The 26,515-nt window shown below is 38.4% G+C and overlaps 6 protein-coding genes across 18 annotated transcripts; 1 reads left to right on the plus strand and 5 right to left on the minus strand.

The window, feature by feature from the left end:
• Positions 1–56: 56 nt before the first annotated feature.
• Positions 57–2,001, minus strand: LOC144468066 (F-box/WD repeat-containing protein 4). Its single transcript, XM_078177215.1, has 7 exons — positions 1,787–2,001; positions 1,253–1,531; positions 1,028–1,178; positions 785–948; positions 561–689; positions 320–467; positions 57–247 (listed from the first exon to the last, which is right to left on the minus strand). The coding sequence occupies exons 1-7, from the start codon at positions 1,984–1,986 to the stop codon at positions 92–94; spliced, it is 1,227 nt and encodes a 408-aa protein (XP_078033341.1). The 5' UTR covers positions 1,987–2,001; the 3' UTR covers positions 57–91.
• A 570-nt stretch (positions 2,002–2,571) lies between these two features.
• LOC144468064 (major facilitator superfamily domain-containing protein 6) lies at positions 2,572–10,313 on the minus strand. 9 transcript variants are annotated; one of them, XM_078177210.1, is made up of 11 exons: positions 7,645–7,785; positions 5,584–5,749; positions 5,331–5,499; positions 5,026–5,165; positions 4,224–4,916; positions 3,944–4,134; positions 3,720–3,856; positions 3,528–3,643; positions 3,184–3,429; positions 2,969–3,115; positions 2,572–2,863 (listed from the first exon to the last, which is right to left on the minus strand). In XM_078177210.1, exons 4-11 carry the CDS (start codon positions 5,090–5,092, stop codon positions 2,784–2,786), a joined length of 1,677 nt encoding a protein of 558 aa, XP_078033336.1. In that variant the 5' UTR covers positions 5,093–5,165; positions 5,331–5,499; positions 5,584–5,749; positions 7,645–7,785; the 3' UTR covers positions 2,572–2,783. The 9 variants fall into 9 exon arrangements, with proteins under 9 accessions (XP_078033336.1, XP_078033340.1, XP_078033331.1 ...); XM_078177214.1 differs by having other exon boundaries at positions 4,224–4,554; positions 4,618–4,916; positions 5,331–5,749; XM_078177205.1 differs by lacking the exon at positions 7,645–7,785 and adding an exon at positions 10,214–10,313 and having other exon boundaries at positions 5,331–5,749.
• Positions 8,628–14,898, plus strand: Tsf3 (Transferrin 3). 3 transcript variants are annotated; one of them, XM_078177202.1, is made up of 15 exons: positions 8,628–9,113; positions 9,553–9,661; positions 9,720–9,853; positions 9,925–10,052; positions 10,191–10,335; positions 10,393–10,550; positions 10,695–10,813; positions 10,902–11,047; positions 11,293–11,539; positions 11,796–11,944; positions 12,131–12,292; positions 12,356–12,454; positions 12,548–12,666; positions 12,738–12,893; positions 14,662–14,898. In XM_078177202.1, the coding sequence occupies exons 1-15, from the start codon at positions 9,023–9,025 to the stop codon at positions 14,842–14,844; spliced, it is 2,145 nt and encodes a 714-aa protein (XP_078033328.1). In that variant the 5' UTR covers positions 8,628–9,022; the 3' UTR covers positions 14,845–14,898. The 3 variants fall into 3 exon arrangements, with proteins under 3 accessions (XP_078033328.1, XP_078033329.1, XP_078033330.1); XM_078177203.1 differs by having other exon boundaries at positions 8,974–9,113; positions 12,131–12,283; XM_078177204.1 differs by having other exon boundaries at positions 8,974–9,113; positions 12,131–12,283; positions 12,359–12,454.
• Positions 13,515–14,655, minus strand: LOC144468067 (isoaspartyl peptidase/L-asparaginase). The gene is made up of 3 exons (XM_078177216.1): positions 14,401–14,655; positions 14,086–14,314; positions 13,515–14,026 (listed from the first exon to the last, which is right to left on the minus strand). Exons 1-3 carry the CDS (start codon positions 14,557–14,559, stop codon positions 13,692–13,694), a joined length of 723 nt encoding a protein of 240 aa, XP_078033342.1. The 5' UTR covers positions 14,560–14,655; the 3' UTR covers positions 13,515–13,691.
• On the minus strand, positions 14,866–19,652 carry LOC144468061 (cytoplasmic dynein 2 intermediate chain 1). Of its 3 annotated transcripts, none has more exons than XM_078177200.1 (16): positions 19,575–19,652; positions 18,567–19,247; positions 18,383–18,499; positions 18,142–18,311; positions 17,841–17,988; positions 17,625–17,765; positions 17,422–17,562; positions 17,044–17,352; positions 16,793–16,965; positions 16,498–16,717; positions 16,267–16,418; positions 16,049–16,197; positions 15,919–15,977; positions 15,692–15,846; positions 15,482–15,614; positions 14,866–15,417 (listed from the first exon to the last, which is right to left on the minus strand). In XM_078177200.1, exons 1-16 carry the CDS (start codon positions 19,584–19,586, stop codon positions 15,295–15,297), a joined length of 2,883 nt encoding a protein of 960 aa, XP_078033326.1. In that variant the 5' UTR covers positions 19,587–19,652; the 3' UTR covers positions 14,866–15,294. The 3 variants fall into 3 exon arrangements, with proteins under 3 accessions (XP_078033326.1, XP_078033325.1, XP_078033323.1); XM_078177199.1 differs by having other exon boundaries at positions 17,625–17,762; positions 18,142–18,314; XM_078177197.1 differs by having other exon boundaries at positions 18,142–18,314.
• A 1,863-nt stretch (positions 19,653–21,515) lies between these two features.
• LOC144468172 (uncharacterized) lies at positions 21,516–22,295 on the minus strand. The gene is made up of 2 exons (XM_078177440.1): positions 22,043–22,295; positions 21,516–21,886 (listed from the first exon to the last, which is right to left on the minus strand). Exons 1-2 carry the CDS (start codon positions 22,293–22,295, stop codon positions 21,516–21,518), a joined length of 624 nt encoding a protein of 207 aa, XP_078033566.1.
• Positions 22,296–26,515: the final 4,220 nt, after the last annotated feature.

Below are 26,515 nucleotides of genomic sequence, written 5' to 3' on the forward strand. Positions count from 1 at the left end.
TTTTGTACAATACCAAAACCATTTTTAAAAATTTTTAATGCGTGATCGATCATATAATTCAACTCGTGCTCACTTATGTTTTTTCACTGTCCTATCTAAGAACGGTTCCGTAATTAGTCTCTTTGTATGAATAACCCGAGAATGCAAGTTCAACTAATTGTTTATCCGTGGCTCCGTATAAATGAGCACTGTCAAATGCCAAACAGTAGACAGGACTTGACATTCTATTATGGCTCATGAAATAGAGCTGTGGACAAAAAAAATATAAGTATTTTTATCTGATGAACACTGATCGAAATATGTATACTCTGTTACTGACTTGCAAATAGTATTTCTGTCTTTGATCCCATAGAACAGCTTTACTATTGAATTGAGTTCCAGTAACCATTGTATTATAGTAGTCTGACGATATACAATATACAATTGCAACCGTTGGATCAGCCCACGAACATACACATGTTCCAGTTCTAAAGAAAACGGAAAAACAATAAAATTTAATAATGTTATATACATAAATGCAAAATTTTGTAACAATCCATGAACTTTATTTGTTATATTACCTCAAGTCCCATTTTCGAATGTAAGTGTCATATCCACAAGTAAGCAGAATTTGTGGATTATCCCAAACCATATCTAATACCCCGGCTCCCCTCCTCCAAATATGTTTTAATTTATCAGCTTCGCTGTAACTAAAATATTTTTATTACACTATTGAATCTAAAAAATTCATGTTTATCAAGCAACTATTAGAATACATTTATCTTGTATGGAAAGCGTAACGCACCATTCGAGATCAAAAATATGAAGAGAAGTTTCCACACTGTTCCCAGCTGAACCCACAGCAACCTTTTTACCTGTTGGATCTGCAGCAAGGGACCAAACCCTATCTGCAATGTTCAAAGTAGCCAGAGGTACATTTAAAATTCTCTCTCTTAAAGGTCCCCAAATCTAGATAATAATTTATAGTTTGATATTGGATTGCAAAGCTGATCATTGGATTTATATTGGTATTATTAAAGAAATTTACCTTTACTATTCCGTCGCCGGAACCAGATACGATTGCATCAGAGGTTTCATCCACTGCGTTTACATCACATGTATGAGCTTCGGGGATACTACAATAAAAGTTTACATTTTGATCACATCTTGACTTTGTCCAAAATTGTATACTACCATCTCTGAAAAATATTCCAAGTTTCACAAGACTATAACAATACCCTTCCCATTTTTCTTAATGACTCCTGTTGTGTACCTGTGACCAGTGATGATACATTGTTTTCTAACAATAAATTTGCATATATCACTTCTTATATTATTACTAACTATAATGCGATTGTTTTCTTGAGAACGATGTGTACGTCTGATGCCGCACAATTTGTTCCCGCCACTCCACCATAAAACGTTCTTGGTCAATTGAATCCATGGCATAAGCTTGGTATTCTGCGCCAGTAGGACCTTCTTCTCAAATCTACCGTACTGCCAATTGTTTGTAACATGCCATTTTTTCCGCAAACATAGTAAAGGATTACACCTATAATTCAACAATAATACTCATAATCGAAAAGTGAATAAATTCATATTTTTAGAAATTCATAAAATATTTTAGCTAAATATATTTTTACTTTGTTGATTCCACGCATAGACGGATAGTGTCTTATACATAAGTTAATGTGCATCGCAATGTAAACGTAAATTAAAAAAGAGGGATCATTAAAGATGGAATAAGAACTTTATGAAAATTTCAATACAGCTGTGGAGACAGAAGATGAAGTGTAACCTAACAGACCTGTCGCGGAACTTTTCCGATGTCTGATTCGTCGCGACCGGCAGTTTGCTTTTCTTGATCCAAAGTGTATCGCTTTGTACGATATCATAGAATCGTTTGCATACTTCACTAAGTCGTACCAAGTCGAATGCATGACAGTAATTAAAAATTAAGATCAAAACGTCAGATGGCAAAGTATCTAAACGCCACGCATCTGCCATTTTTGTCAATTCGATCACGTGTAGTAATGGCAATGACAAGTGATGGTGATACAATATCGATTATTTTTAATGAAATATCGATATATTATTATTTCGTAAAGATATATTTCACTGTCGATGCGTAGTACATGATAACAGAATCCATTAGTTAAAAATAACATCAACTAAATAAAAGTGTCTAAATAAGTATCTCTTATCTAAACTCTCCACTGATTATAAATAAAATATTTTGTTTTATAATTGTATTATGTATTAATATCCTTTTAGATTGCATAATTTTAATTCCTCAATTTAAACAATTTTAATTCAATAACATGTATCGATATATTTTATTCTCGATGCCATGAGTATGTATTAACATTCTGGACATTAACATATATAGATATATGTATTTCGGAAATACCGCCATCACTAATCACCTGATGACCGCGAATACAACAGCTGTTCAATGTACGCAAAATGTCATGCGTAAACAATTTACCATTCATCAATGACTAAGAAAGATTTATTTTGAAATGGGCGTTTTGTTTCTCCGTTATTAAGCTTTTTATACATCCTTGTTAACTTCGTAAAAAAATATGCGTATTCAACGTTAGTTTCATTTATTTTAAAAACATTCCACTACAAAATTTATTTAAATTCGTTAAACTAATTAGTAGTATAGGATTGTATATATGTATATATAAAAACATGAACATCATGTTATATTATTTATCATAATTAGTAACATCTATACACGTTAATGGCGTTAAAAATTTTTATAAAAAATTGCACTTTCTTTGGAAATAAGTTCTCGTTCACATCGCATTGTCCAATGCGACAACGCATTCATTTCTCGCGTCTTCGGGCGATTTCCATTCCACAGTGGTTTTTGTTTCTATAAATAACAAAAAGTAATACGAAATTGTAAGAAAGAAAATAAAACGTATTCAACAAAACGGTATATACAACCTTTCTGTATAGAAACTTTTTTTATATATACCTGGCATTGTATGCTTTAGATACAGCACATGTAAAATGAAATACATTAATGCAGTCACTGCAGCAAGTGACGAAAGCAAACGTAATGTTGTAACACCTCCTAACAATTTGTATAAAATGCCTCCTACCAGACTACCAATCGCGAATCCTGAAATGAGCTAATTGTATTATTTACACTATACACTGCAAAAATTGTTGAACAAAAGATTTGTTTACCGAATCCATCATCCATGCCAGCTACAATACCCTGAACGGTAGCTGATGTGCCGGGTGGTGCAATCTTACTTGCATATGCAACTATTGATGTGTAACACAGAGCATAAGTGGGACCTTGCATAAATAATTCTACAGCAATTACCCACCATGGTGTAGATGCCAGTGATATTAAACCCAATCGGAAAGCATAACATATGAAACAAAATGTAAATGTATATCCAAATCCGAACTTCTTTAAAATTTTACCTGTTCAAAAAATATATTTATATGCGTATGTTTGTATGTGTTACACTCGAATATTTTATAGAAACCGTTTGTATAAAGTATATCATGTGAAACAATACCAGACAGAGGAAAGAAAACTACTTCACCACCCAGGGTTTGTGCTGCAACAATTAAACCTTCGATCAATTTAATTTCATTCATATGGCCAGTTACTAAAGCCAAGTCTTCCAAATACCTATTGAAAATATATTTACAACGTGAATCGGATAATATATTTAATTTCTAAATGATTGGAAAATGTAAATACTTACCAAAATAAAAAATAAATTATAAAGCTATCTAGAATACCAGCAATCGTTGCGAAACAGAGAAATATAATTATAGGTTTTAACTTTAAAATTTGGAAGACATCTTTTAATATATTTCCTGAACCAGACATAACTGGAAGCTGTAAGAAGCATCTTCAATAAATTATTTTCACATGTAGAACAAAATAGAAGGGAGTCAGTCTAAAAATATTTTATCACATACTCACTTTCAATTTTCTACAGAAAATTATGTCAAAAAATGAGAAGACAAATATTAGTAGAAACGCGGGTGTATAAACTTTTATCATTTTTCCTTCGGACCAATAATCTACCGCGTAACCAGCCAGAAAAGCAGAAATACCAAAACCTATTGTTCCCCATACACGTTGCCTACCGTAGCTCATTTCGCCGCCTTCCCCTAAAAAATAATTACAAAGTTATTCGAAGGACAGAGAAGTTCAAGTCATCGAACTAATTTTTTTATAAATATTATTACATGATACGCACCAAGAACATCAAAACAAATTGCATCACTTATACTATTACAAACATTAAAGCCAATGTTTCCAAGGGACATTAAAATAATAAAGCCCCAGAAAGTTATGGAAGTATAGAGACAATGCTTATCGTTAAAGTTATCACAGCTAACTTTGCAATTATCGCTTTTAGAACAATTCGAAACAACGTTTGTGTCCATTAGGCATGTGTTATTTTCAGTAAAGCTTACTTCTCCTTCATAGTCTGCAAATTGTACGAGCGCAGAAAAATTATTGTTGGTACAGTTCCAATGGCACATTGTATACTTTGCTCCTATGCATGATCCTGACTGTACGATGACCTTGAACAAACATGAAGTTGTAAACACGCGTTTGAAAATCAAATTTGATGTAATAAAATGTACCTCTGGTGAGCAGTGTTTCAATGAAGTGCAAGACATATTTTCAAACATATGGTCAGACCAAATTGGTTCTGGACGGGCTGGTAAGAAGTACATGCAAATGAAAGATATGCTTGTTGTTCCTAGTAATATCATAAAAATTGTTTTCCTCCAAGAGACGAAGTAATCCACTAAATAACCAAAAGCTGGTTTAGCAATTAAAAATAAAATTGGTAAAACAGCTGTAATGCTGCCCATGACTACTGGCGATACCCCAAGCTGTTTTCCATAAACTGGGAAAAATGGCAAAATTGGACCCATTGCTGCAAAATACACAATAATAATATATATAATATTATATGTAAATATAAATATAATACAATATATTGTAATATACAATATATCGCTATAATCATAAGTAGTTACATTTACCTGCCATAAAGAAGAAATAATGTGCCTTTACAGGCAACTGCTTATAATTCAGCATCATCTTTTTCATGCGAATGTAAAACAAAAATATTGTACGTAGATGCTTCAACCAAATTCTCTTGGACTAATCGTCTGAATGCCTTCTGAAATGAAAAGATGCAATAGAGTAGAAACAGTAAAAAGATTGAAAGATCTGTTTTAAAGCTTCTCAAGATATGATATCATGTGCCAAAAAAAAAAAATAGAGATACTGTATCACGCATAAGTATACTCTAATAATATAGTTATCGATATGAAAATATAATTACATCGTATAATAAAAAATTTTGAAGGCATCTGAAATTTTCAAACGTATATGAGGTTCGATGTGTGATTCAAGCGCAGGTTACGGGCTGTCATTTTTGTAGTGAGACATTTGCTCCATTGAAACAACGGGTGTTTCTGCACATCCATATCACTCGATAATGGAATTTCTTGCTGCGGAAAATGTTCTTCCGTTGCGTCAGAATTAATTAAAACAACGTGGCATTAACATACGTGTCTTTTTTATAGCAAACGCACGTTGACAGTCGGGTCGAGAGGGTCGTAAGGAAAGTTTTGGATGCAATATGTGTGTATGTATTGCGTACAGCTGCACCAAGTATACATACTATAAAACGATACATGTATTTCAAGCTTCCTTCATCCTTGCATCGGAGCCAGATTATCGGTCATTCCTCCCGCATCTCTGCAATCAATTGAATAATAAGATAGTTTTAGACATAATGATTCGACTACACGTACATATTACTATAGTTTATCATAGAATCAATTATTTTCAGCGCATAAGAAAAGTGGAAAATGCATGTATAGACATGTATTCATTACTAGAAGTATAGGAATCTGACCGACGCGTCTACATACATCGCTTGACGAATATTATTCAATTTAAATAGTTAACGTGGACTGTACACAGTGCAATATATCTATACGCCGCTATCAATACTGATTACAATTATCTTGCACACAGAGGATTTCGTATTCCATGATATGCAGCTAGTATCAATGAACAAGGCGTCTGCTTTGTGTAACATTGCTGCTTCTGTCTGTACATAACTAGCAACAATGTGTCTAGTTTAGGCTAGAATTATATTTACGTAATAATATTTTGAGTAATTCGATCGGTACGAGTACTAACGAGTAATAATGGCACATGTATGTATAGTAGTAGCGCTTAAATACTATACATGCTGCGAACGAAAGAGCATTCTATCGTTCGAATAATATTTCAAAATTAAGTCGTATGTAAAATTAACATTCTCGTAACTGCCAGTTTGTGAAAATTGTACAGTTTCGATTCCACCAACGGGAAGTCATTCGAAGGAAACGTCATCGCAAAAAAGTGCGAGGACGCCGCGGAAAAACAACTTTTATTACTCACATGTACATACCTGACATTATGAGCACAATACATCATGTATTAAACATTTTCTATTAGCAGTATTCCTAAAGTTTTTAATCTGAAAGATTTGATTTCTTTCTCGAAGAAATGAAATTTTTTGAAAACATTTGTCACACATGTAGAAACGAGATTATCGTAATTTATAAAATTATTTAGTACTTCTCCACAAGAAAGAAATCAATTCTAGCATAGGTAGAAATATAATCCTAAGAACGCCTTATTGTCATTGTATCCGCTTCTCCTCGAAGGGAAAACTTCGCGTTGTCGAGCTGCGCGTGGCCAACTCTCAACAATTCTATCTTCGGATATTTTTACAACAATTTTATACGAAATTCTTTGCAATTATGAAAGATAAACATTTTGGTAATTTCAGCGGTAAATATTGTTTTGTTCGAATGGAAAAAAAAATCAAATAGGTATCTTGATTATTTTCGAAAGGCTACATGTTAGAAATCTTCAGACCTCCTTCCAAGAGCAAAGAGAACGACTTCCGTGCAAACAAGACAATCATAATTTCAGTATCGTGAAATCGTGATTTCACATTCGAGCGGTTTCGTGAGAAGGCGAGTACCGTAGACTCATCCGGAAAGTACGCGGAAAAATGGAGAGTACCGTATTCACTATAGCCACTATGTTTTCATGCATTCCATATAATTCCGCGGAGGTTTTGCTTGATGAATTGCAATTCTATAAATTTACACTTCAAACGGTCCCATAATGGTCGTATTGAAAGTTCCGAATCAAAGTTCCATTTATATCATGCATGCATTAGCGTTATTCATAAGGTGTCCTTAAATATTCAAAGATCATGCGGACTTCGTTATAACTCAAAATGAAAAGCTTATAGTGTGCTCAAGATTATTTATGGGGAAATTATAAAAATGGATACAAGAAAGACATATTTTGACTAATTGAGCACATTATAAGTTTGTTATGAATAATTTTGATTTTCCCTTTGCTTAAAGATTCGTGGAATCCGTTAAAATATAAATATGCACAAAATGCGTTTCACGTATTCACAGTGGGAAGGTTCGAAGGATCAAAGAGCATCTCATGCTAGATAAGAGTTCCCCCCCAAGGAAGGATTCTCCAAAAAAGATTCGAACCCGTTCCCGGTGGACTCGGCTATCCACGCACACATCCATTACGTAGTCGCCTCCCACCAAGTTAATTCCGGTTACCTAGTGGTCTTTCGGCTGCTGATACAGCCACTGGTTGTGTCAGATGAACTTGTGGAAGTCCTCAGTCTCCGTGAACTTGTGCGGGAGCGAGAACGTCGAGAGAACGCCGGGTAACCCCCAGACGCCACCGGTTGGATCCGGTGACCAAGGGAGTCGTGATCGAGTCGCCGACCCATTTCCCATCAACGTTCATTCCAGTTATTCGCATTCGAGCTCGCCGGCGACTTTTGCTCTGTCCTCTTGCTTGTTATTTTAAAACGCAGACATAACACGAGCCGTACCGGTCGTGTGTGCGGATATTTGAATGTGAAGGTAATGAATTAGAAAACAAATCGAGATAGCAAGTTATCTCGGCAGCTGAGGATTTCTTCGGACCGACACAAAATATCTGCAACGGCGACGGACATCCGGTCGAATTTCTCAGCAATGTAGTGCACATGACGCTCTAATTAGTCATCTCCTGCTCTGCAGATGTACGTCGAAACACTGTGTCCGTGCGTGACCGTTGAACCACGATGCCACATTCCACAAAAAGTATCATGTTCGCTATTAATATCACGTGTGTGTGTATGCACATTTGAAGACAACGGTTCACTTGTACTCATCGATACATCGTGAATACATTGCTGAGAATTTTTACAGAATATTCGTGCGCGTATTAATACTATCACGAGGATTTACTGTGAACTTATCTCAAGATTTTAATGATCAATGCGTACGCTTGCTACGGCTGCAGAATTTATATTTGCGGCACCGGCATAAGAAATTTCTATTAATAGTCGCGAACACTGTGACGATGTGCATTTACAAAATATCTGCCGCCGTTGAATATTCACGTTGATCCGTGGGAACTTTTAATTTATAAAAGCATTGAGAGACTGTTCTTCGACGCTGCAGAATACATTCGTGTTGGTCTGTTGAAGCTTTAAATTAAGTCTGATCGTCCGGCCGGTTCGGTTATGCTCGTCCTTTTAATTCCCCCTTTTCGTCGCACGTGATCTTCAAGGATAGGCGAAAGCGAGTGCTTACCCAGCGGTCTCGGTCCTACGGACCCCGATTCGTGACGAAACTAGCTGTATCTTCAGTATTGATCAGCTCTGGGGATCGTGAAGCGAATTAGAGGCGTATGTGCAAGAGGAGAGAGTTAGGCCGGCTATCCGATTTGCGTGCGCTCGTAGCAGCGGTCGCCGCGGACGTATGAAAAAAACGTTTATCACACCGTTAGCTATGGAGTGATAACTGTGTGTTGTGGAAATGTGAACTTACTGATGATTCTTACCGTAACTATAAATCATAACGTTTGAAATGATAATAAAGGTCTTGTGTTCAGCGTTGTGTTAAGATTCAGAGTTCAATAAGGATAACTCGTTAACAAAGGATGCTGCAGGACTGGACGAAAATGAACAACCGATTATGCGGTCTTCTCTTTTTGCTTGTGCTGTTTTGCCAGCGTATCGGCGCTGAAAAATGTGAGTAAACGGTTTTAGTATGATTTCCGTGAAAAGTGTTTAAAAAGTTTCCCGACCTAATCGTGGCTGGAACGATGTTCGGTAGCTATCAGATTATTAAAAATATTCTATGAGAACATTGTTGCGTCTGTGCAATTTAAGAACATTTAGAAACCATAAATTACCATCGTTACATTTTAATTTAAATTCTTCTGGCGAACACGTTACTTGCACTTTACGCGGAGCTGCGGACCTAAGCCAGATGTAGCTATGTTTAGATCCAGACTTAAACGGACAAATGTCGCGATGTATCGTACAGTAAATATTCTTCGAGCATTGAACTTGCTGATACACTATAGTCGACACCAGACACGATTAGAGCCATTAAATATGCGATTTCCCCTCGTGTGGACCGCGATTAATGGAATTACGATGTAAAGCGGCGAAACGAAACTTTCAGTGAAACTATGCGTCGTGGAAAGCGTGCATACGGCGAAAAATATACGCCAGTTTTGTCCGCAATTGAACACCCCGGGGAGCCAGGTAGAATGCGTCATTGGAAATGATAGGTAAGTGAAATCCACCACTATTAATCGAAACTCGACTTAAACGGTTTCAATTGTGCAGATTTAATTGTCTGCGGCGACTGACCACGAACACAGCCGATTTAACTGTTTTGGAACCGGAAGATCTAGTCGCTGCGTCTCCATACAGGGAATACAACATTCTAGTCACCAACGAACTAAGATTATTTCAAACCGGTAATTGATAAGATTAATGATTATTCCGCTGCCTGTGCTCGTTTAAATGGACAATTATCATTTCTTGGTAGAAAAGGAACGTTTCAAAGTGGTGGTTCTAGTCAATAAAGATGTGAAGAGTATATGGAACATTAAGGGAAAACGATTTTGTCATCCTGGACTGGACACCACTGACGATTGGACCAAAGCTTTTTCAACGGTTAATATCGTTTGGATGATCTATTTATTACTAATACAGCTGTATCCAAAATCTATTAAAACACGATTTACTGTAGATAGATACACGCTTAGATGAAGAATGCCTTGCGAGGTAAATAATATTCGTGTGTCGTTACAGTACTTTGACAAGTGGATAATTACCAAAGAATGCGATCCCGACAAAACGCTACTGGAGAACAGGATTAACGGGTTGTCGAGTTTCTTCGAAGCAGCTTGTATCGCCGGCCCTTGGTCCTCGGATACCAGCTTCGATAACAAACTAAGTAAGCGTTTCCGACACAATGTTATTTGCTTTTTCTCACAATCTTGTTATCTTGCAGAATCAAAGTACCGGAACTTGTGCGGCGCGTGCGACAACCCTCTGGGCTGTTACTCGAGTGACAAGTATCACGGCCGTGAAGGTGCTTTATTATGTCTCACTGATAACGCCGGTGATATCGCATGGGTCCGATTAGATGATGCTCTCGAACATTTCAAGGTAAGTCGTCTCCAGAGAGATATCTGAAGCGGTGAAATTGTGCGAGACACCCTGTACATTATTGTTTGTTTGGTTACAACGTGGCTATACAGCGGGTCATTTTTACGAAATCTAACATATTGATGACACTGTATGATGATGTAGGAGGGACAGATCAACAAGGAGAATTTCAATTACCTCTGTCTCGATGGTACTACGAGATCCATGAAAAGTGAACCATGCGTGTGGATCACGAGACCTTGGCCCGTCGTCGTTGCCAGAGCGTTAGTATAATTAACCGTGAAATCCGAGGATAAACTTGACACATTTGTTATCGCATTTCTGTAGGAAGTTACATATATGTTCTTCCAGGGAAGTGGCCGAGAAGGTCGAGAAGATGATGACCTCGTCCGCAGATCCGCATTCGAATATGGTCCTGCATGACTTGCTGGAAAACTATCGGACGACGCCGGTGAGCATTGATACCCTAGAAACGCCAGAAGACTTCTTAGTAAAATGTAATTAATTCATGCAGAAATTTAGACATACTCTTTGCTACGCTTCTACTCTGTAACGAATTGGTAGAGTAGCAAGAAAGTACAGCCAGGATGTACTAAAAAGTATACATCGAGGTACCTAAAATATCTGTTAAATTGTGCGCGTTAAATACAATTATGTGTATGATCCGAGATGATCCGGCTGTACTTTAACAATAGCGTTGACACCGGCACGCTCTGATTGTAGTAGACGCATACAATTGCAGTTAGCGGTTTCATGAGCGCCAACAACCGCGCAAAGTGTCGGCCATCGAGAAGAGTGCAATGGTGCATAGCCACGAACTTGGAGGGCCGGAAGTGCAGGTGGCTCAGGGATGCTGCCTTCGTTTACGGCGTCGAGCCTTCCATCACTTGCAAACAGGAGACGTCGAGGGCAGCGTGTTTGACAGCAATTAAAAACAATCAGGCGGACATATTCGTCGCGCAACCTGAGGAGCTGTACAAGGCCAGAAAGTGAGCGGAGAACGTTCTTCTATGAGAAAGCGGCGACCCCACAATATGTAGAGCAGTTGTCCTAAATCTTCGAATCGCTAAATATTCAAAATCGATTCATAAAATTCTTCCACAAATACTCTAGCATTTTTATAAAACTATTTTTTACGAGTCATTAAAAACAATGTTGTTTTGTTTGTTCAGAACATAGACTCGCGTGATCACAAAATTCTTCGAAACACACTTTGAAAACCATTGATCTAGAGTACCATTTCAGAATGGGGTTGAAGTCGCTCGTGCAAGCGGTACCCAAGAAGACGAACCAATTCGACCGAATCGCAGCGGTAGTGAAGCAGGATTCACGGATCAAGAGCTTCAAGGATCTCAGGGGAACCAAGGCATGTTTCACGGGTTACAGAGATGTCGGTAAGGATAAGCACAATTTCCTTCCTCTTTGCCTGTGTATGTCACTGTTTAACACAACAAAGAATACTGGTTGAAATTAAATTGGCACCGATTTAATATTCTAACGCCACTTGATATTAATGTTTTTCTCTCAATTTTTTAGTTTTTTTTTTAGTTATCTTTTAATGAAATATTCTTCAAATACAGGCTGGTATACTTTCCTTTCGATTCTGAAGAATATGACCGGAGGTAGACCAGAGTGTTCCGATTTGGAAGCGGTTGGAAACTTCTTCGCGTCGAGCGTTGTTCCTGGTTTGGCTGACAGTGAAGAAACAATACCTAGTAATTTATATTTTTCAGGTGAGCAAGGTAAATAATTCAGTCGAAGACAGTGACTGCAGTAGCAATTAAATTATCTGATATAATTTATAGCAGCCACCGCTAAGAAAGATTTGAGTGCCTTAGAGTGTTTAGAGAATGACAATGGGGACGTGGCCTTCGTCAATCTCAAGAACGTTCAAGAAAAGATCGGTGAGCACGATTTTGAATAGTTTTATCGGAATTGAATGATAATATAAAAATATGAAATAACAGAAGTCACCAAAAAATGAAACATTGTCGTAGGTAACTTAAAAACGGATTCACGATACGATCATTTAAGTAGTAATGGCTATCGCACCCTGTGCTTAAAGGAAACAGACGAATCGGACGTATGCACACTTGCATGGTCTCCGCTAAACGCGGTAATTCTAACTATCAATATTTGAATACGATAACAAATTTGGAGATGTATGTAACAATTTTAAAATTTTAGGTGGTTGCACACGAAAACTTAACGGACATACGACGCGAGGAAATTTACGCAATGCTGTTGGAAATTAATGATCTTTTTGGCAACACATACAAGGGCGAGGTACCGACATTCTCCATGTACGGACCATACGACTCGAATAAAAATGTTATATTTTCGGTACGTAAAAAAAATGCGTTAACCATAACCGTAAAATAGAAGTCGTTCTCTTTTCCAAATTTCGAATTTAAAATTTCGCACTGCTCCGCACGACTATTCATAAGCGTACTATTCATAAGCAGTCTACGTATAGTAGATATCCAAGACGATCAAATCACTGCAATTTAACGGTGGTCTATCCTAGAAACGAGCATATTATTTTGCGAAACTAATGTTCTATCATCGTATTATATTTTATCGGTCATAATTATAATACTTAAAACAATTAATCATCATCTTCGCTGGAGGTGTCGCACATGCAGTCTAAAGGTCGCTCAAGAACAGTTACTTTTTCCGAGAAACTATCGTTCTGAGCAACACCGTAATATACGTAGCCGTAACGGCAATAGGCCCAAGGAAAGTGCATGCTTTTGAATCCAATGGAAGGATCGCCTTTCGCGTTCACTGCTACGGCACCTATATGTGTTTCTCCGGTCTCCATCTGTAGATTCTCCAATTCCGTGTTCAAAGAATAATTTATGGTTGCATCGCGAGGAATTCTTTCACATATTTTTCGTGCCGGCGTGTAACAGTAGATGCAAGTATCATTCCCAGAAACGGAAACGCAGCCGTGCTCGTTTGCGAACACACCGCAGCCAATCACCGTGCCTGTTGCGGTCACATGGCCGATTGGTTTGCCAGAGTCTCCTGCCGTCGATGTGCCGCTTGCCAACCGCCTTTTTCGATCGTACGCGACAGCACCGACTGCGGCAATCTACATTCGTGTTCTCTTACATTAATAATTAGTTCTTAGGTGGTCTAGACGATTATGGAACATGCCTGCAAATTGAATGGTTCGCCAAATAGATCATCCGAGTCGTCGTAGTAAGGTTGCTCTTCCTCGTCCGGACGTATAACAACGCAGTCTGAATCGCATTCTCTTCGTTTGATTTCTTCGGATTCATCTTCAACCGAGCCCGTTTCACGATTATCACAAAATTCGAAAGATTCTTCGCCGGAATCAAGCAACATTGACGATTCTGTGACGTTCAAACTACCCGGCTCGAGAATTGGTATTCCATTATCCAGCGCGAACTTCTGCGCGCCATTTTCAACGATCAGTATATGCTCCGTTTTCTTCAATACCATTCTTGCTACGAGGTTCATTATATTGATTGCATGTTTTGACGTATCGTAACAAAACTAGACAAACCTAGAGCGATAGGATGTTCTATATCTCGGACAGCGCCCACGCATCCAGCATTTTTTGGAGTAACTATAGCGGCATCCGTAACGACTTCATCGTTAATGTCCATTGATCCTCCTTTCGCGCAATTAAAATACGGCACACTTTCCATGTATGAGATCGCTTTCTCAACTGAATGTACTGCAGAACGACCATTGATAAGATCTTTGTATGACTGAACAGCTGCATTTTTAACCTAACAAATGCTAGCCGTTATTTCCTCAATTATAATATTGCTTTATTTGAGTAAGAAACATATCTTGCGAAGACATTTTCTGTCACCTCGACGAGCATGGGATAACGCATTTTCCGTGGAATTTTTCCGGCTCCTCCGTGAACCACTATGACCGGGTCCACGTGTATTTGAGGTTTTTTCTCTAACGTGGTTTCGATTGTAATCCTTGCTAGGATCTGATCGATCCAAGAACAATAGTCACACATCTTTTAAATTTATAGCGATTGTGTTATAAATACAGTAAAAATTTTTGTAGAACGATGCGGATAATGAGGTATTCAAAACAAATGCAAATATTTTTTTTACAGGCGGAAACGCAATACCTGCAAATGGATGTTCATCAAATGCACAGCAAGAGCTACAGAGACATTGTTGACCGTCTTGTAAAACCACCTACTTGCAACGGTTCAAGAAATACAAATTATCTTTATGGTTATATTATTTCTATACACATTTTCGTTTACATTATGAAGGAATTATTGAATGCTTAATTAATAAATATTCTACCATCATTCCATCATTGCAATAAAAACTTTATTCAATAAGTCTGTGAATAAAATAATATTCAGTGAAATAAATAGTAACAGATCTGTCTTTTATTAATTGCACATTATTTAAACAGTTCTTTGTATTATAAAACAATGATTTGTATACAATTTATGAACGAATTTATCTTTGAGAACGTGAATACTGTGCAATAAATAATACTTTTGTACAAATCGTGGTTTCTGTTCCTTAAATTAATATCATAGGTTAAAAATTGTTACTGGACGGATCAGTATATATTTCCTAGGACCTTTTCTAGTTTGCAATACACTAATATACTTCGTACGTGGTGATTAAAAGATTGTCTTGGATTAAATACCAAGTAAATATGCCCCGGTTACTTGCGGAACATACATATACATTGGAAGTATAGAGTAATTATATCTTTCAATTCCTTACAAAATTGCAACATAACGCATAAAAGTATTCAATTCTTGCAAATAATCCTCTTCTTTAGAGTTACAGAAATCGGATTTTAATTTGTATATTTCTACATTTCCGGTTTCCGTCCCAAATGCCTAAAATACATATTATTGCATATCATACTCGTAAGAACAGTAACGTACAGATAATTTAACATACCAAATACTGATGATTCATGTCTTTCTCAGATTTACAAGGTGACAATTGCATACTATTAATGGATCCAACTTTCTGCATGTTCACTGTATGCTTTGGACATATATCGCTGTGACTTAAATCCCATATGTGTATCCTAAAACATCATCAGTTGAACGATTTAATTTTTGCATTATATACTGTTTGAATTAGCCAAAAGGGTCTTTGTATTACCGTAACTTATTGTCCAGCACGAAAATGGTAAATGGTTTTGTTTTCGACCACTGCAGAGACTTAATACTGTACATGTTATCTTCATCTCTCACTTGTAAAATTGGTTTCTCAATATTCATACAATGTAATCGAATTGTACCATCGTCACAACCGACCTGCGATGGAAATAAAATCGTGATAGTAGAAGTAGCGGGAGAGGTAGAGGTGAAGATCGTAAAAAATCTTACCATGAAAAATGATTCTTCAAATGGACATGTTTCTATGCAGTTTATGTTCCCACATGGACCTACAACATCGAATCAAATTAGTTAATAATTTATTCTTTAGAAATCATGAATGGTATGCACAATAACTTACTAGTATCAAACTTTTTGTACATAGAAGGACTAGCTTTGTTACCGATGCAGGTAGCATGCAGAACATTGCTACTGTTAGTGGCAATATAGAAATTGTTGTTATCAACGCAATCCACATGCATGTCAATAAAAGCAGCTGCACTGATTCTTCTAAAGAGTTCATGTATGTTAGTAAGATAAATACAAGCAAGTTCATAGGGATCGTTGTAAAATATTTACTTTTTCATATTATAATATGGTAAAAGCAGTTCTTGACTTCTAACGAGTCTTATACTACCCCAATATGACAGTCCTAAATCATCGATATTTAATCCCATGCTGTGTAAAACGCTCCATATAATAAGAGAACCTTTTTCATTTAAGCTACATATCTATTATGTCAGGTAATACAAAAATATTAATATTTCAAGCGTTGTTACCGACCAATATCGAAAATAAGTTTAAACGAACCTGAATGGGTACGAATTTATTATTACGTCTTTCGTACGACTTTTCTTCAAGTTTAGATAAAATTTGTATCGCAACTATTTGCGAATTATCAACAATTATTTCTGTATTCGCTGTCGTTGTGTAAGTAGCTATTCGAATTGTCCAATCCAATTCATTGGCCTTGTCTGTAACTTTTGGATGCCACATCTCGTCTTCCTTCAAATCCCAAAGACTAATCGATCTGTTGTGTAAAATTAATATCCATTTAACTAAAATGTGAAGTGTACGATTTTACACAAGTAAAAATGAGAAATACCCATCCTGCAGTCCAGCAAATACAACATTATAATTAGTTAAGTGAAAAGAGCATGCGGTAATAGGGCAGGCTGAGTAAAATAGTTTAATGGGCATTGATGGTTCAGAAATGTTCCACACGCATCCAATGCAACAGTCTGTTATATAATCTTGCTTGCTAGTTGTCTCAATTTCCTGTTCATTAAATTATTCTGTATTAACCACATGTTGCTTTATGTTTTAATTTTGTTGATACGTATTATTAATTTATACCTCTTCTATGGGAGAATGAATAGTTAGCAAGATCTTATTTAAAATATTCGAATAATGAATTATTGTTACTGCTCTGCCAGCCAAAAACGTAACTGAATCTACAGAAAGTTTGACAAAACCGTCACTAAACGCTATTTCTTCCTCGTTTTTAAATACATTCCCACCAGATCTTCTTTCTTCTAACAGTGATAACATCACTCTTCCGGCTCGACTTACGAAATCGTTAAGTCTCAACGTATCAAACGATGGCGATGACAAAGAATTTACAGAATCTAAGTCGTCGATATCATTGCCAACACCATATTGATCCTGCAAGTTGCAATACTTTACTATTATTTAGTTCTATTAACAGCAAACTGTAAAAATGATAACACAAACCAGACGAAACAAATCCAAATCTTTTTTAGTTCGCAACTTGCTTCTGCAAGTTATTGGAAATTGAGTCCACTTATTTTGAAATGTGGCCTTATCCGTTTGCGTTTCTACATCTATGTTGTCTTCCCCGGTTTGCGTGGATATCTGTAAAATAGTGAATAGAAAAATAAAACAACAAAATGATTATTATTAGATAATCGACATACTTGTTGAGTATTCAGTTTTCCATAGTTTCTAATAAATTCCTCATACGGTATAGGCAAACACTCCAACAGAGACCACTCCATGACGTCTAATTTAATCATTTCCAGCAATTCTTCACCTCTGCTTATATTTTTCTTTGACTTCTAAAGGTAATAATGATTACCATAGATCATTGTTGAGATCAATTAATATATACTATAGATTCCTTTATTTCCTACCTTCATTTTTGGAGACTGTTTCGTTTTACGAAAATCAATAAATGAAATTTGCGACAATGGCGGAGATTTTGTAAAATCACCTGAACGACTATCTTCGAAACCTTCGTCGGACAACGGCAACGATTTGTTTTCACACGATCTGTCCTCGCTGTATAAAAACAGAAACTTTAATTCATTATTCAAATAAATATTACAACAACAATTATCCAATAAGCGTGCAAATGTTTAATGATGAAATGATACAATGACAGAATACAAAACAATTTAATTTTCTTGAAACTTTATGCTTCTCAGAACAAACCTATAAGACTTGTTAACTGGTTGCCTTAATTCAAGAAGCGAAGCTAGCTTGGGATCGCTTGAAATAGATTCTATCCTTGCTGCTCTCTGCCGTGCTTCTGTAAGTTCGTAATGGCCGGAATCATGCATATGCTCTTCCTCCTTTTGTTGATCGGCGCTATTCACAACTTTCTGCTGCAATAAGATAACAACTTAAAGCCAGTTCATAGTCTGCAAATAATAGAGCAAGTGAATGTATATACTTGTTCAGCAGTATGCATTTCAATGGGATCCAGTGGAGGATTACTATGAGTGCTTGTCTCCTCGCTAACTTCGCTCGATTCGCTGTCTGTACACTCTTGAAAATCGGATTCATAGTCCTATAAAATGTATTCATTTTATTACCATATTCAGCTGGAATAATTTAATTTAATTAATATACCTTACCTCAAAATCATCCTCATAATCATCTTCATTGTTCCTTTGATACGTGTTAGTACTAGGGGATCTCCTCTTACTTTGATTCCTGTCCATATGATCTGGTCTGCTTGTAGCTGAATGCAACATTTTTATTTCGCTAGGACTCAACGTTCTGGAGAGTTTACGCTGTCTGGACTTAGACCTCGGTTTACTTTCTTCTCCTTTTGGTATTGATCTTGTGTCTTTGCTGACCGATTTAGAACTAAGTTTTGTTGAGAGTGATGGTGGCACATATACTGTACTCGTTCCTCTTTTTTCAGAGTAATTACTCTGTATTCTTCCAGTAGATGATCTGCTTTTCACAATAGTACTACTACTTGATCTCTTCGGTGGATCGGATATTGTTTTAGATGTTGCAGATGTTTTAGAGGTGCTAGCATTTAACTTAGCAGTAGAAGACAAACTTTCCCTTATGGATATATTTTGCGACGACCTAGCCGTTTGCCTTGCGCTGCTTTTACTTGATTGTACATTTTGCATTGATCTTGTTAGCCTATTGCTGGTTCCCATTCTTTCAGACTTCTTCTCTGATTTCGTGTCAATTTTCTCAGGGTTTTCCGACTCTTTAGGAGATGTTAAAGATCTCAATTTAGACTTACTGTTTGACTGGTGTACATCTTTGGTGATTGAAGCCTTTCTAATTGCACCCTGAAACGTAGATACAATTTGACTTTTCAAATGTTTTAATTGATTTAGAAAAAATTTAAAAAATATTTTTATGTGATAGCAACAATCATTATTACGATGCATGAAATGGATATTTGTGTAACTGTTGTTAGATGTGATTATCGTGGCATTTTAACAAACGTCAATAGATTCGAGGTTGACAATTATAGTGACCGCTAAAGTTTATGTTTCAACGTCTCGTTGTAAAAAAATCAACTTGTGTGCGTACAAAGTAAATAATCCGTATATTACACGCGTGGAGAAATAAAAAAATTAAAATGATCTTTTTTAAATGCAACGCAATAATACCTTTTGAGACATTATTCCTTGATTGATCGGTGTTGACAATTACGATGCCACCATGATGTAAACTACATACTGTCATCATTCCATTATTCTAACAGCGCTGCGCGTAGCTGTCCGTTTAACTAAAAACTGTCAACAGCTTTAGTACCTTTTATTGGTAAAAAAGCCACTGTATCAATTGGCGCTGTACAGACCCCGAATTAAGCTTTGCTTTTTCAACGCAAGAGGTGCCACAATCGCTCATGCTTGCACAATGCAGGACCATTTAAAAACCTTAATTATAGTAGAATTAGACATCCAAAAAGTAAACCAAGGACATAAAACTGTTTAGAAGAATCTATTGTATCCATATCAAGTAAGAAAACCAAACGATAGCGACGCAAAATTTAATTATTTATTATAATGGTCAACCAAACTTTAAAGAGCAGTTAATTATGTTGGACGATGTTATTATTTGTTTTTTAATATGATATCGATACAGTAGTATTTCCTGAACAATTCTGTGGCTTTGATTTATTTTCATGTGCCTTAATTTTGTCATAATTAATGTTTTTCGGCGACCCTGCATTGTACGTGTAATGGACATTTAGTTCGAACGTCTACCGCTATGTGGTGATAGTGCGCTTATGCCCGTAAAGAAGCTTAATTACAAGAAATCGTTACTAGCGGTAATTATGGCAATCTTTTACATAGGTTCGATGCGTAAAATCATTAGAAATTTTTTTAATCTAAATATATATATAACCATTAATTAACCACTGGTTGTTAAAATATTTGCAATATAGAATCTGGTAAGGTGACATGCTTCGAGCGAAAAATTTAATAAATGAATTTATATAGATGATAACATACTAACCATAAATCAATCATAAATATTGTATGTTGAGGAAGTGTCCCTTTCATATTATGCCGTAAAGATTCGGAATGTCGTCAAGAAGGAGCGGTCATCGACAGGAAGTTGAGGAACCAAGGAGTTTTAGGCACGAGAAAGTTGTGTGAGATTGAAACGACTTGAAGAAAGGATTCGAATAATTTGTGTTTAAGTAATTTTTTAATTTTAATTTGTGATAAACAGATTGGGAATGCGGTCGAAACATACGGAGTACAATCTGGGACGACAGGACCAAAAATCGACCGTGTCCGAACTTGTGTACAAATATTTGAGAGAAGTGTCGCACTCGAATAGCATTCGGAAGCAACGCAACAACGCGTGTCATAAATTTCGTAAATCTAATAAAAGGAAAAGGAGCATACATTTGCGGAATAATATGATGGCTACAGGTATAAAGTAAAACGAGACAAAATAGTGCAAGATTCTACTAAAATATCGTAAAAACGTAGGGAAACAATTCATCGACGATTACGAATCTGAGCACGCTTCATATTTCTTTAAATATTTAATAGCAATAATATATTTTCGTAGGAATGTTTATTGCGTTCCAGATGAAAATTATTATATTTTTTAAAATAACGTTTCTACACATAATATTTATATTTTCTCTGGAGATCGCGCGATCTTAGAAATTGCGTTTCTAACAACTAAATCGTTCCTAATAGGTTTACGATGTTCAGCGTACAACGATGCAAGAAATTACATACGCGATGCACTTTCATTGGCCGTTAGTTCCGGATATCTAATACCAGCGGACCAAACCGGAAGGATCCTTCGACTTTCACCGTCTTTCAAACTACATGGCGGATTATCTTGAATGCTGTTCGACGAACGATCCTTGACTGAAAACAACCAATTATGGGCATCTATAAAATTATAAAGAACGAAAAATAAACCGCGAAACGGACTACAGTATTTTTATTTTCTCATAATTTTCTACCGTTCGTTACAATCGATCTTCAACATAATTAATGAGAGAAATGAATTTAAAAAAAATTCTTCGTAGACAAGTGATTAGAATAAGAATATTGTAAGAATTTTTAATTAATCGTCTAATTATTCTTCGGCTGCTTTCCTTGACGCACGCATTCCGCCTGGCAGCGTTTTATCCATTGTTTGAGTTCTTCGTCGCGCTCGTTCTTTTTCTTTGTCCGCGATTGACTGCGACGTACTCGATGTTCATCGTTAAATCTATCCAACAACGATTCTTCTACTACGGAGTCGTCTTCGTCTCTACTCCCCGACGTTTCATACTTCGTCGTTATTTGCTGTACCCTTTCCCTGCCATTTTGTCTATTCTCGTTCCGTCCTTGAATTCTCGCGCTTCTTCTTCTAAAGAAATTGGCTGGGGAATACGAACGTGGTAATCCTGTATGCTCCTTATTAAGGAAATGCGTTCTGCGGGCGACGTCCATGTTTCCTGCTTTCCTGAAACTTTCTTCTCTGTCATCTAATGTCTCCTACAATTAAAGAGGTATAGAAACGAAAGCGTTCTCGTTAAAACAAAAGGAAATAATATTATCCTAATTATGTCATTTGTACTATCGTTACACGCGGAACAATATCTTTTTCCTTACACTCTCATCTTCGGTAGTATCCTCTCCTTCGTAACTACGATCCTCTCCTGTTTCTAAATCTTGAACTCTGGTTCGCCTGCGACGAGTTCTTCCGGGCAACGATTTCCGTCGTCTTTTCTTCGATACTATTTCTTCATCGGTAGGTTCCTCGCAGATACAATCGTCCTTCTCTTTCCGACGACGTCTCGGTGGAGCTTTCGGCGTTGAAGAGAAAAGGCAGTCGTCTCGTTTGCTCGAGCATGTGACTTTGTTCATCGAAATGGCATCTGGTCCTACCAGATGGTACACGTTCTCCAACAGTTCCATAACGAATCTATTGTTGAACAATTTTACAATGATTATTTAGGACATTTAGATACTAATTCTAGTTGCTGTCGATTCTGTTGAAGCGATTATCCAACTTCGGTACAATCCGATCAATAATAATGCAGTTTTACTTTTATGCTGGAATAATCTATGTAGACAGATCGAAGTAGCGAAACCCGTGAACCGTGGGCTCAGGATAAGGAAAAGATGAGCATTATAGGGTAACGCTGTTGCATCGTCAGAGGAAGGCGTTACAATTAACAGGGTGAACCGCGGGCGGAAATCGGTCGATAGATGCACGGGGTCTTCGAATGAGATAAACGGTTTGCAGTTGCCTTGAAACGCGATCGTGTCTCACGCGAGACACATTTTCGCCTGCAACGCGTGCTATTATTCCGCCGCTTTGGCTGACGTAGAACTAACCCTTGGGAACAGACCTGTTTCAGCGCGGTCCGCACCTGAGCGTAAAGGTCACCGTCGTCGCGATAATTCGCCCCGATATAACCGACTATGTCTTCAATGGTGCACGTCGACAGAAACGCATCCTCCTCCTTCTGCAACGATCGCATCGCCTCCATCACCCTCAACGGGAACCTCGACGAGTTCTCGGCGGTTCGCATGCAATCGCAAACTCTCTGCAAACATTAATTATCCAATAAAAATCGTAATCACTTCCAACGAAATGTAACACCGGGAATGGCGTGATCTTGCAATTGGTATCTCGCGACCCCGGATGAATTTTCTTCGCGTTTTACTTTCACTACTATGTTGCCAAGCTAATGGGAAATATGAAAGTTCCTCCGAATAATTTGAACTATAGAGGAAGTGGGATACCATTACCGAGTTAACAGCCCCGTGAAAATGAAACGTTAACAATCTCTTAATTGCAACGGCAATCTCATTCCTGAACGAACAACCTCTCTCGGACGGCATATCTTTTTAGAAATTATTGAAAACACATTTCAGACCCTGGTGGGAAAAACGTCTTCTTCGTAAGGTGAACAGGAGTTCAATGTGTTCTCGTCAGCCTCTTGATCCTCCTCGAGTATTTTGTCGAGCATGTCCGTCGCCTCGTCGTCCGTCAATTCTCTCGGTCTGGACTTCTCCATGATCGAAACGACGACGACATTGGCCGAACTATTATCGAACAATTTCTCCGTTCGCCGCAAGTCGCATGAATCTGCAGACTGTCAGCTCTAATGACACTTCGATATGAATTCGAGTACTGTTCAGAAATTCTATTCGTTATTTGTAATCGGATGTGCTCGAACGTAAACCGCTTTTACCAGGTTCTTTTTTCGGGATTCACGGATCCACATTCATCACGCGTTTGTCGTTATCGAACACGGTAGCGAGCGGCATGGATCGACGCATCAGATCAGCCCATTTGTTAAGACCCTATCTGCACCATCGTGCCTTCACGATGTTATTACATGAGCACGGGAAGTTTTCGGTCCGTGACTATGTTTACCGCGCGGCTCTATCGATTTGTAATTGAAATAACGCTGGAACACCGCGGTCAGGAGGCGGCGTGTTAGGAAAAAAATATAGGAGGAGCCTCTGATCGCGTTGGGACGGGGGAGAACGCGTTTGCGTAAAATATTAATCAGAGCCAACCGCTGGCCGATGTCCGCACACGGAAGCGTTTCTCTCTCTGTTTCCAATGGACGATGCTTCAAAGCGCCGCGCTACAAATTGCTGGAAATTATCCGACCGCCGGTATGCTTCAACGATATTAGAATGAAATTACACGGTGTCCCCCACATCGGTCACCAAACGTTACTTTCTTTCTGTCCGCCTGCACAAGCTGGAATTTCAACTTTCTTCTTTTTTCTAGCATTCCTCTTTCATCGTTTGCTCGGAACACGGTGCAGTTTCTTTCCAATGCGATCACTTCCCAAGAAATTCGAGGCCAACAGAAGTAATTTCAGTCTGCAGAAGTAAACGGTTGTTAATTACAGGTCGCGTGAAAGTTACATAACCGTTTCACCTGACATCGAACTCGAGCATTCGAATTCTCACCCGCGAGTCCTAGCGATCCTCGCCGGCACGCCAGGATTAAATACAAAATTCATCGGTTCCGAAGTGGATTAATTGGAACAGAAATTCCTCGACACCTAAAACTTAATCATTTAGGCTGTTTTGGACCCAACGTACGACGTGGAAGGCGTGCACAACCCTTCGGTTCCCAGGCTGTCGGCGAACTGTGGCTTACCGCGCCGGCACGGTTCTTATCCGCCACTCGTCAAGGCAATTTTTCGGGCTCGTCGTTGTTATCGTACGGGAAGCAGCCTTCTCTGAAACGCGAGGAAAAAAAAGAAAGGAAAAACGTCCGGGCGCGTTCTAGTTCGTGCTCTTCGTTTTATTTTTCCCACGAAATCCGGGAAACTTGCAACCACGTACTCCAACGTATCTTTCCAAATGAACTTCTACCTCGGTGTATGCTACTATCGTTGGGTAGTTCTACGGGCAACGAGAATTTTCTACATTTTCGGATCATATTCTTGCATTTAATTGTAGTTCTTTTAATGTTTTTTTTTTTGCACGGTACGGAATAGGAATCGATGATTAATTCGAAGAAGTTGAACAGAAGAAAAGAGCTACAATTTTTCGGTCGGAGTGGGTAAATCTTGCGAAGGAAGCGCAAACGAGGTAACCGAACAAGAAAACCGCTAATCGGTACACCTGACACCGAGCGTACCCTCTGAGGGGGTGGAGGCGAGACCCGTAAATAGTCGAGCGGGCGCAGCATGAAAAAGTTTAATCGCGTCTTTTGCAACATAGTGCGGGCAAGGGGGACGTCGGCAAGGGTCGGCTAAGGGGGTCGTGAGGCGGTAGGAGAGGGGGATCGGGGGGGGGGGGGGGCGCGTCCTCGTGACGACTTGATGAGATAACTTTGCTCGTGTTGTGAAACAACTGGGCGTCGCGATTCGTGACTCTGTTCGCAAGGGTGAAAGGGGGCTGCTACGCGAAGGAGGTAAGCCGGGGACGTAGGATAAAATTAAGGGGCAGACACGCGACCCCCTCGCCACCCTGTCGTTCACCGGTGTAGAACACAGTGTTGTGCGTGACACCCGTTGTTCGTGTTGATCCGTCTTCTGGAACGGAGAATCCGAAGTTCCGCCGGGACGAAGAGAATACTTGTTGAGGCGGCACTGTGAATCTTCGGTGGCAGAATTTCTTCGTTTCGAAGAAGTTTCACGGAAATTTGCAGAGTTCTATGGGAATAGTGGAATCTCTCATTTGTTATTCGAATCTTTCGGCTACGATCTGAAACGGTAGACAAATTGAAAGAATCGAAGGAATGGGGCTCCTGTTTTGCAACAGACGCGATTTGTATTTGATATGAAAATCCGCATAAATAATAATAATGCATGCATCTGGCTGACCTACCTTCGAAGAACCGCGAATAAAAAGAGAGAAGGGCGCCGGAACTCGATGACGGGCCGCGACAACGGCGTTCGGGTGTGCAGCCCGTCGTTTCCAGGACAGCGATTAGGTGGATTAGCTGCGAGGTCGCGTCTCCTCGCAGGGGCTTAAGGGGTTGCCGGGGCTGAGGAGGTCACATGACGTGATGTCACGTTACCCGATGGTCGCGAACAGGTGTCCAGGTTCGCACGAGCAGACCAAGCGAGCGCGCGAGAGACCGACGAGGCCGGCCGATCGCGGGGGCGTTCGCTATCACGAATCCGGCCACATAATGATAACGAGCGTCCGACGAAGCGACGAGAACGCTGCTCGTAATGTCGGGACAATCTTGATGATTGCCCAGCCCCCTTCCTTCGGAAGGACGCTCGATCGAGCGATCCGACGGCGGTTTACTCAATCCTTTTACGATCTACGATACCGCCGCGTAATTATTCCGCGAGAAAATGGCTGATTCCGATAAGACCTGAAACGTTGAATTACATTGTACAGGAATTCAATCGAAAAGATAAACGCTGTACAAGAATCGGTAAAGGTGTCTTCCTATTTTTTGGCGACTAACTTTTGGACTTACTAAAAGTTGAGACACTGTTTAACAGGTTGCCACGTACCTACAATTCGCAGCTAAGAACTGCTTAATATTTTACCTTTTAGGCTTCCATAGAATGTAATTAGTATATGCTTGAATACTTTTAAATACTCTGAGAGGACTGTAATAATGAGTGTTATGAAAAATAAGTTTA

The sequence above is a fragment of the Augochlora pura genome, chromosome 3, assembly GCF_028453695.1.
Source record: "Augochlora pura isolate Apur16 chromosome 3, APUR_v2.2.1, whole genome shotgun sequence".
Taxonomy (NCBI): Eukaryota; Metazoa; Arthropoda; class Insecta; order Hymenoptera; family Halictidae; genus Augochlora; species Augochlora pura.